Here is an 11,036-nt window from a genome sequence, read left to right on the forward strand (position 1 = left end):
TATATTATATTATATTAGGCCTATATTAAAATAACTCAAATGTTCTTTGTGTTTGTCATTACAAATGAATTCATTTTGTCTAGAACTATAAATATCCCCTTCTCTCATTCTGGGATTTCCTTTTCCACAATGGATACATGTGAAATGAGGTAGGCCTATCTTGAAGGCATCATAATTAAGTTGCCTTGTACCTTTTGGAACAGCCTTTGCGTGGGGGGCGCCTTATGAAGCCTTAACATGCCGCCTATGGAGGCAGCTCACTAGATTTTGGAATAGAGCTCTCTCTCTCTCTCTCTCTCTCTCTCTCTCTCTCCTCGCATCTTTGTGTGTGTGTGTGTGTGTGTGTGTGTGTGTGTGTGTGTGTGTGTGTGTGTCTCACATGTATGAGAAAGCAGGATTGATTGCCTGTGGCTGACATCCGAACACTACACCTTAAACGCGACTGCAGGCTTTTAATCATTGATAGGCTTTTGCTTGAGTCAGGCAGACGACAGGGCAGACCCACTCTCACATACAGCCATGTTAGAAACTGCTGATTCACACTATACTATTTCAAATCTTGTATTTAAGCCTTTATTTCACACATATATGCAATATACTGTATGTGTGTTTTGTACATGACGTGAGACCGCAGGATAGTGTTAGTGCTTCTGCACGTACATATGCATGCGCTCCACAGGGACTATGAGAGAATCATAAAAGACAGACGGACAAAAGAATAGATTTCTTTCACAACCTTTCATTTCTATATAAGAACTGTTGGAAAGCAGAATGTCTAAGAAAGCAGATTCTTAGAAGAATCTCAAATAACTTTAGAAGAATATCTGCTGCTGTCAAGTTCATCCTTCTTATTTATCAATATTACATTTTGTCAAATGAATAAGTGCATTCTGCATTCTTAAACCCAAAAATGAATATTCAGTCATCTATTCACCCTCATGTCATATCCTACAGCCAATATTTGTGCAAGGCAGATTGTAGCGCTGCTTTCTGGAGTGCAGTTCACTCCTTCACCAGTTGACATGCTCTAATTATGCAGTGTGAATGAGAAGCTTTGAGTACACTACTTATTTTCGCTGAACTGTCCAGCTGTCTGTATAATTATCCTTATAACTTACATTCCGACCCTTTTGTTCTCTATTTATCTAGCGTTTACTATTTTTACACTCTGATTATTTAACTGAGTTGCATGCAAGTGTGAACCGGTTGCTTGTTGTGTGCTAGTCTCAGCTTCAGGCCAATGAACCATTGACTGACCATCTGGTCGCATACAAAAACACAATGCTTCAATCTGATTGGCTGTATGGACTCAATTTCTGGGAGCCAGGGTACACAGATATCAGATCAGTTCACAGAAACAGCAGCTGCTGAAAAATGAACTGTATTTTGTTTAAAAGATCATGAAATGGTATGATCATGTGTCAAATGTGTTAATTAAAAAAAATTGAACACATGTATATTAGCAGCATATTATCATTCATGAGACAGGTGCTTTTACAGCCATTTAGAAGAACTGGTTGCAAATACAAATTTGCATGATCAAAGTACAAGGAATGTTCCCAGGATATGTTTTTAATTGAATGTGTATTATTAATGTATGATTTTTTTTTTTGAACAATTAGTTTATAGAGATATAACAAATTATTATTATTATAAATAAACTATTAAAATAAACAGTATCCACCTGTCCATATGTTTTAGAAATAATAAGAATAATGATAATAATACTAATTATTATTATTATTATATTGGTCATAAATAAAAAAATTAAAAAAACATTATCCATTTGTTCATACGTTTAAGAAATAATAATAATAATAATTGTTATTATTATTATATTTGTCACAAATAAACGTTTAAAATAAAGAGTATCACTTATACATATGTTTTAGAAATAATAATAATTATTCTTAATATTAGTGGAATGCTTCCAAGATTCTCATTTGAAGCAATATTTTGCCATTTTTGTGGATGTCTCTAAAAAAAATCCACATGTATTTTGTACATGCAGAGTACAAATGCAAACAAGCATTTAAATAAAACATTTTTTTAGTGTATGTATTTGTTTGCATAACTGTGCATTGCCCTGTCCATTAGTGAGATGTTTTGATACTATTTGAACTTCATGATAGTGAAATAGAGGCCTGCAGATGGTCTCAGTGCCTCCAGATTTCCCCATCAGCACCACGGACAGCTCCAGAGCACACTGTGTGACGGTTCAGTCCTGCCTCGAATGCTGCTGGTATCCACTGCTGCAGCTGCACACAACACAATGCCGCCTCTCAGACTACATGCGCTGGTCTAGTGTGCCTAAGTCTTGATTTACCAACCGCTTCAATGCAGTTCTTGCCGGGTTGTTGTTGTCCTCCCCGCTCAACTTTGCATGTGTAACGTGTGCTCTGTGGAGTTTGTTGCGACCACTTTTTCATCTGCAATGTTTTTTTTGTTTTTAAATACGTCCTCTGTCTCTTATCTTATCCTGGTCCATTCTCTCTCTCTTCTCTCTGGAGATTAGGGAATAAAACAGCACATATTCCCTCCGCTCGCTCATGCTCCCTCCCCCACTGATAGGATCTCTGGAGGATGGAGTGGATTAATGACCTCGCTGGAGAGGGCCAGATCTCTCCAAATCACCCCACAGAGCTGCACACACCATCAGTGTGTGTGTGTGTGTGTGTGTGTGTGTGTGTGCGCGATTTACAGTAGCACATATGCTTATTTCCACTATATATGTGCTCAACCCTTCACTAGTCGCACTGTGTTGCATTTAATTCAACCCGCTGAAAGACAGACCTGTTCAGCCATGAATTCAAACTGATCTACACAGAGACATCCTTGTCTTCCTTGTTAATTATATACACCAGTCTCCTGCTGTGTATTTGTTTCTCTCCGCAGCAGTTTCCTCTCTTCCTGTGACAATATTAAACAGACCTCCAGTTCTCCCAGCGGAGAGCGTGTCCCCCTCCCTCCTCTCAGACTGCAGGCTTCAGCAGGCCCGTATACCACTGCGAAAGGAAACATATGGACAGAAAACACACTAGAGACAGAAACAGAATATCATAGTGACTCGGGGTGGCAACAGCCTAAGCCCAGAGTATACTTTGGCCGTCCACGCGAGGTCATTTTCGTCATCAGAAGCGTCCGCGGACATGTACGCACACCGTCCTGCCCGATTTTTGTGTCCACGCTTACGCTACACATATGCGAGTGATTTGAGCACTTTAAATCCAATAGTTAGTGCGCATGCACCAAACACATCTTTGTACACCCACTGCCAAGTAGTGTACTTTAAAAGGCCCTTTAGAAACTACAAAGAACACCCTAGCAAGCAACCATGTAACAATGAGCTGCATAGCGAGCATCCACAACATCTTAAAATCCTACATCCAACATGACTTTTCTTCAAAAACATTTAATAATGTGGCATTTTTTCTTTTTTGTAACACTTTACAATAATGTTTAATTCATCCTAACAATGAACAATATTTTACAGCATTTATTTACCTACTTACAGCAAAAGTTTAAAATAATTGTGTAAAGTCATTTTTTTTACTGTTTCTTTTTATGTTTTTGAAGGAAGTCTCTTCTGCTCACAAAGGCTGTGTTTATTTGAAATACAGTAAAACAGTTTTTCATCTGAATATATCTTAATATATTTTAAAATGTACTTTATTCCTGTGATGACATTATTACTCCAGTCTTAAGTATGGGGTTATTATTGTTGCAATATTCCAAATAAATAGATTAATATTCACAAATAAATGTAAAGAGATTCACAAAAATGTATCGAATGCACAAATGAATAGATTAAGATCCACAAATAAATGTAAAGAGTTTCACAAAAAATTATAAAATTCACAAATAAATAAAATGAGATTTGCAAATAAATAAAATATTTACAAATGTTTTCTTATTTTACAAACACAACTCTGCCTGGCATTTATTTGTGAATCGGTTCCTGTGCATTTGTAAATCGCTGCACACATTTGTGAATCGGTTCCTGTGCATTTGTGAATCCCCTCACGCATTTGTGGATTTTGAAACACTTCTAGCGCAGACGTGCAGAGAAATCCACAAATAGGTGGACTCCACCCACCGCCTACTCAAGCCAATCAGATAACGGCCACATCGAGCTGGCCAATCGTAGCACGTTATCGCTTCAACCAATCACGTTAGGCTTTACGCTCGGGGCGGGAAGTGGGAACTGACTGATTCTTGCATCAATGAAAGGAGCACTGGAGCGCAGTAGTAGCGCTGAACTGTGTGTGGTAAAAACACTCTGTTTTCAAAAGATTGTTGGAGTTTAAGGCCTCTTTATATTTCCATCAGGATACACTCAGGGAATTATGATAATCAGAGATCCCGAGCATCATGAACAGTCTCTACACCGGCAAGAGGCGCGTCACAGCGCGTCAAAAGCAAATAGGCACTGTCTGTTCACTGCTGCCGCTGCAGTTTAAATAATGTAAAACTAGCATGTTTGAAATGTTAACACACATTCCCTATGTGACGTCTGCTTAGCTTTATATGCATAAACGTGCTCTTAACGGCTCTGATCGTAGCCTGCTTATTGACTAGTGCTGGTTAAATCATATCGTGATAGTGTACTGGACGCGGGGCATTCATTGATAGTAAACGGATGTCCGCACTTCTGATGTAGCGGCTACTTCACGCAATTAGGACAAATGTTTTTGCCCAGTGTAGATTGCCTCGCACAGGGTAGGCACGATGCATGACACTATACGATTTTGCCTTTTAAAGCACAATCGCAGTGACAAATAGCAATAGGATATAAATAAATGTAATGTAGAATACCAAATATAAGCCCAAATGTATAAATACAAAAACATTTGTCCTAATTGCGTGAAGTAGCCGCTACATCAGAAGTGCGGGCATCCGTTTACTATCAATGAATGCCCCGCGTCCAGTAGGCCTACACTATCACGATATGATTTAACCAGCACTAGTCAATAAGCAGGCTACGATCAGAGCCGTTAAGAGCACGATTATGCATATAAAGCTAAGCAGACGTCACATAGGGAATGTGTGTTAACATTTCAAACATGCTAGTTTTACATTATTTAAACTGCAGCGGCAGCAGTGAACAGACAGTGCCTATTTGCTTTTGACGCGCTGTGACGCGCCTCTTGCCGGTGTAGAGACTGTTCATGATGCTCGGGATCTCTGATTATCATAATTCCCTGAGTGTATCCTGATGGAAATATAAAGAGGCCTTAAACTCCAACAATCTTTTGAAAACAGAGTGTTTTTACCACACACAGTTCAGCGCTACTACTGCGCTCCAGTGCTCCTTTCATTGATGCAAGAATCAGTCAGTTCCCACTTCCCGCCCCGAGCGTAAAGCCTAACGTGATTGGTTGAAGCGATAACGTGCTACGATTGGCCAGCTCGATGTGGCCGTTATCTGATTGGCTTGAGTAGGCGGTGGGTGGAGTCCACCTATTTGTGGATTTCTCTGCACGTCTGCGCTAGAAGTGTTTCAAAATCCACAAATGCGTGAGGGGATTCACAAATGCACAGGAACCGATTCACAAATGTGTGCAGCGATTTACAAATGCACAGGAACCGATTCACAAATGTGTGCAGCGATTTACAAATGCACAGGAACCGATTCACAAATAAATGCCAGGCAGAGTTGTGTTTGTAAAATAAGAAAACATTTGTAAATATTTTATTTATTTGCAAATCTCATTTTATTTATTTGTGAATTTTATAATTTTTTGTGAAACTCTTTACATTTATTTGTGGATCTTAATCTATTCATTTGTGCATTCGATACATTTTTGTGAATCTCTTTACATTTATTTGTGAATATTAATCTATTTATTTGGAATATTGCAACAATAATAACCCCATACTTAAGTGTCACATGATCCTTCTGAAATCATTCTAATGTGCTGATTCGCTGCCCAAGAAACAGTTGTGCTGCTTAATATTTTGTGGAAACCATGATAAATTCTTTCAGAATTCTTTGATAAATACAAAATTCAAAAGAACAGCATTTTTTTGTCTTTTTGTAATTTTGTCTTTACAGTCACAGTTATAAACACAGTTTACAGTTTTCTGAATAAAAGTATTCATTAAAAAAAAAAAAAAATCGTACTGATCCCAAATGTTTGAATGGTAGTGTAGGTTAATGTATGCATTCTCTAATACAAAGTTCTGTCGTGAAACTCTAGATATCGCAGCAGGCTAATAGGACCTTAACTCAATATGCTTGCAATCACATCATTCTCTATAGGGCACATCTGATTGGTTCCTGCTATATCAGCAGCCAATGAGCTTGCTTCTCAACTTTCACATACTTGGTCAGTGTCTGCGTAGCTGTTTGCAGCGAGCTTTCAGTAATCCTCCACCTTCCCCAGCTCCACCTGTATAGATCTGCCACGGGTAATTCATGAATGCTATTGTACAGCAGCGGCATGTCTTGCTCACAGCAGCGTGTCGTGTGTGTATTGGCAGTAGTAAGTCTTGTACTTGCTCTGCAGCAGCAATAACCAACAGCAGCAGCATAGCAGATCTATTTCTTCTGAGACCAAACATATCAACACTGTCATATCCATGTCCATGCCAAACAAACATTGTTAGTTACCTAATGCATTATTTAATTATAATCTTAACTTCTTTCGTTTCGTTTAAATTTATCTCTTCTCTTTGCAGCCAAAAAAGCAGCTGATGGTTCCGTCATCCCAAACGGCTACTGTGACTTCTGTCTAGGAGGCTCCAAGAAAACAGGCTGTCCTGAAGATCTAATTTCCTGTGCGGACTGCGGCCGATCAGGTGCGACCTAACCCGTGTAAGCTCAGCTCGGAAATGGGATTTATTAATTTCTCAACATATTACCTTCTTTTCGGTTGTTGCAGGTCATCCGTCGTGCCTGCAGTTCACCGTCAACATGACGGCGGCGGTGAGGACCTACCGCTGGCAGTGCATCGAGTGCAAATCATGCAGCCTGTGTGGGACATCAGAGAACGATGTAAGTCAACTGATCGAAGCAACTTTCTTGTCCTGTGCAATATTTGTTGTGTTTGAGAAGTGTTTAATCCAAGCCCCCAGCGCTAGTCTTTGGGGACATGTGCATACAAGGATCAACTTGCATTATTTTTACAGGATCAGCTTTTATTCTGTGATGATTGTGACAGAGGGTATCATATGTATTGTCTAAGCCCCCCTATGTCGGAGCCTCCGGAGGGTATGTGCTATGCGTTTTACATTTAGGTGTTTTAAGTGCACTGCAAAAAAAAAAAATCTTATTATTAATCAGTATTTTTGTATTATCTTTCAGTAAAAATCTAAACATCCTTAAAGCAAGAGACATTTACGTCAGAAGCAAAATTATTATAGCATGAGATAATAATTTTGTATTTATTTTGTAAATATATAAGTATATAATTTATAAGGTAATATATATTAAAGTATATATTAAGCATACACATATATAAAAAAAATATATAAGTATTTTTATTTTTATTAATAATACAATTTAACTTGCTAATGGAAAACTGCTACTTAAAAGTGCTATTTCAAAATGTTACCAAATATTAATATTTGGTATATATTTTAGGTCAGATTGTTTTTTCTAGTTTTAAGCACTTTACTCTTGCACATTTTGTTACACAAGTTTGTTGGGTGGAAACCTCGTATTTTCCACAAACGCTACTTTTCAGGAAATGGAAAAAACACTGTGCTTTTTAAATAATTAAACACTGTGTTTCCAAAGTTGATATTGTGGCTTTATATGTGGTCAGACACTTGTGTCATTATATTATTAACATTTGACCAAAATCAAGGTCAAATGGAGTTACAAGGTTTTTGACCAGCACTTGTTTGAGAATTTTGGACATGTTTGTGTTTTGTCCACCATTAGTGGACAAAGTGCAGCACATTACATTTTCTTCAATTTACCAGTTATAAAGATAACTGCTATGTTTCTTCTGTCATTTGGCCAAAATCGTATGTTTTTAAAGATCAAGTGCTTCGCACAGCCTATTTAAAACAGTATTATCTATAAATGAGAACAAATTCTAGACTAAATCCAGTGAAGGTTTAGTCACAAGCTTTTTAAAAGACTTATCATTAGTTCAATATTTGCAAAACCCACAGACATCTGTAAAGAGTAACCAATGGTAATGATTTATGCAAAAAAATTAAATATGGAGATTTCTGTCTGACAGTGACGATATACTCTCTGGAAAAAAAGATGAAAAAATACTGATAAACAATACATTTTTGCAGTGTACAAGAACCGCTACTTAAAGTGCTATGTCTAACTTTGGCCAAATATTAAACGCTTCAATTTAAAACAACATTTGTGTCTCTTCCTTTGCAGGGAGCTGGAGTTGCCATCTGTGTCTGCGCCAGCTAAAGGAAAAAGCGTCCGCCTACATCACACTAACCTAATCTCCGTGCCCTACTTCACCCTAGCGGTCTCATCCTACTCTATCCCATCATCACAGATCCAAAGAGACTCCCCCAACATCCACCAGAAGAGAACAACTTTCATCTGCCCATTGCCTGTATGGTGACAGCAAGGAAAACGTAGGGTGCGACTAACATTTTTGTATGTCAATTGAATTGGGACTCAAGCAGACCTTTCCTCGTCAGTCCCTCCAAAGAGTTCTTTCCTTCAATGATCAGAGAGGTCTTCTTCTTGTCTGACTCCATCTTGGCTAGACAGTGCCAAACGGTTTGTCGCTGAGGAGACATTTTGCACGAATCTGAGGGGGGCATGTCAGTGGGAGGAGTCTCTGTGACATCATTAGATGACGCACCAACTGAAGATGGGACGAGCGCCACTTGATCTCACCGCAGCTTCTGGTTTGTTTAGCTCTGGTGAGAGATGGTATCAACGTGCCATTGATTCTTTTTTTTTCTCTGTATATTCTTCAGGAGCAGACACCAGCACATAATGAGATCATGTTTAGTCATTAAATTTGGCCTTATTCTAGCTGTAATTAGACTTCTGTTGTAGAGATGAATGAATTCTTCAATAATTAATATCCCTTGAGGATACAACTTTTGGTTCTTGCAACACATTACAAAAAAAGGTGATATATCATGAACACAGTCTGTGTTAAAAGGAATATTGCAGGTTCAATACAAGCACTTGTAGAATAAAGTTGATAACCACAAAACATATACTTAATTTAATTTAATTTAACTTAATTGCGGGACCTAACGCAAAGAGACATAGAAGTGATAGTTACTCAAATTTATTTTATGTTTTTAAGTTACAGAATGTTTTATTCGTCTATTGCGCAAAAAAAAAAAAACTTCAACAATTGATAGATGCAGAGTTGGATATTCTCATATAGCCTATTTTTTCGATTGTATGCGAGAATGAACAAATGAAACAGCGTAGAGCAAATTCCTTTTGCCTGCTGCGACAAATGCCAACATGCAACTTGCACAAGTCTGGCACCTGAGATCTGAAGCATAGAATTGGTGGGAATTGGGAAAAAAATGCCTATGACACTGGACTGAGACTGATAAATCTGTCTAGACCTCCTCCTGCAGGCTTTTGCGATGGGTGCGGGACAAAACGTGAAAGTTGAGGTGTGAGCAGGACAAAAAAAATTGTTTGCAGGAGCGGGATTGAAAAATCTATTCCTCACACTTACAGTGGAAATGAATGGGGCCAATCCGTAAACACTAAATTACTCATTATTTCAAAAGTATAGCCACAAGATGCAAAAGTTGTTAACATGATTTTAGTGTGAAAAGAAAATCACTTACTGACCTTTTCTGTGTAAAGTTGTCTAATTTAGTAACTTTGTTGCCATGACGATGTTAAGCCAAAAAACAATAAAACAACAACACAAGTTTTTACAGAAAGTTAATATAAGTCCTTTTATATAATGATAAACTTCACATTTCTGCTTTTAAATCTTCTAAAATTGGCCCCATTCACTTCCATTCTCAGGGATTCGCCGCTTCCGCAATTTCTTTTTTTTCTTTTTTTAAAGAAAACAAGGGACAGGTAGAATTTTTTTTTTGTGTGGCAATCAACATTATACCACAAATGCTGCTGAACTTGTATTGAATCTGGAAAATTCTGGAATATCAAGTCTTATGCCCAAGGGAAGTCGTAATGCTGCAAACAGTTTTCATGCATAGAAAGATCCCTTTATTAAGAAAGTCCGAGGTGCATGTCTTTCAACCAGAGTCAAACTTGCTCTGTGTGAAAAAAGAAAAGAAAGAAAAGTAGATTTCTAAAATCAGCTGATTAATTCCGTACTTCCAACATGATCCCCACCTCCTCTTCCTATTCTCAACAAGCCAACATAAAATTCCCTCTCAGCCAGGGTGCGTTTATAAGAGTGTATATTTATCGAGCAACGTCTGTCCTTGTTTTAAAAACAGGGCGTTAAACGGTTGATTGTTGTCTTTTTTATGATGACTTGCTTGCATGTTGTAATAGTATCGTTTTTAAATAATTTAAGGACAAAAAATCGAAGAAAGCACACTTATTCTGCAATAATGTTTTTGTGTTTGTGACCCTCTCTGGGGAAGTTGCGTCGGTATGTATGTGCGCTTTTCAAACTCTCGTGGAACTTCGAAACTGTAAACGACACAATGCGGAAATGGGCGGAGACTGCAGTGGGTGGGGTGTTTTAAAAAGGGGGAGGAGTTTGTGAAATTCTGACGTTTTCAGCTGCCACTGCAAACTCTCCATTTTGATTTCCTGGACAAACTGAAGACCAGCTTTGGAGACTCCTTTCCATCCCCCCCAGTCTCTTTGGAGGGGCATTTTTCCTTTTTTGTGACAAGAAAAATTGTGCGCCTCTTTTGTAGAATGAGCTCTTTACTATCTGTAAGTCTGCTTTGTGTTCTGAGACGTGCTACTGCAGCCTGCTTAAAAGAAGAAAAAATGTCAAGCTAAATCCAGAGGAGTGTTATGGGGACGGCAGCATGTGTGCGTGTGTGCGATTGTGCTGAGGTGACTGTTTTAAACCCAAAGTCCCCTCTTATCCGTGGCCTAACTGAAAAGACTGCCTGCCATTTTCTCCACACCG

At 38.3% G+C, this 11,036-nt stretch overlaps 1 protein-coding gene across 3 annotated transcripts in view; it reads left to right on the plus strand.

Annotated features, from left to right (window-relative positions):
* Positions 1-9,982, plus strand: part of dpf1 (double PHD fingers 1) — a 46,549-nt gene extending 36,567 nt beyond the window's left edge. For 2 of the 3 annotated variants that reach the window (XM_079608887.1, XM_079608889.1), the window contains exons 9-12: positions 6,682-6,801; positions 6,885-6,997; positions 7,132-7,213; positions 8,351-9,982. In XM_079608887.1, coding sequence (XP_079465013.1) covers positions 6,682-6,801; positions 6,885-6,997; positions 7,132-7,213; positions 8,351-8,421 — 386 coding nt within the window. In that variant the 3' untranslated portion in view covers positions 8,422-9,982. The remainder of the gene's footprint in view (positions 1-6,681; positions 6,802-6,884; positions 6,998-7,131; positions 7,214-8,350) is intronic. The other variant, XM_079608888.1, reaches the window with a different exon arrangement.
* Positions 9,983-11,036: the final 1,054 nt, after the last annotated feature.

Source organism: Phoxinus phoxinus, assembly GCF_949152265.1.
Source record: "Phoxinus phoxinus genome assembly, chromosome: 4".
Lineage (NCBI taxonomy): Eukaryota > Metazoa > Chordata > Actinopteri > Cypriniformes > Leuciscidae > Phoxinus > Phoxinus phoxinus.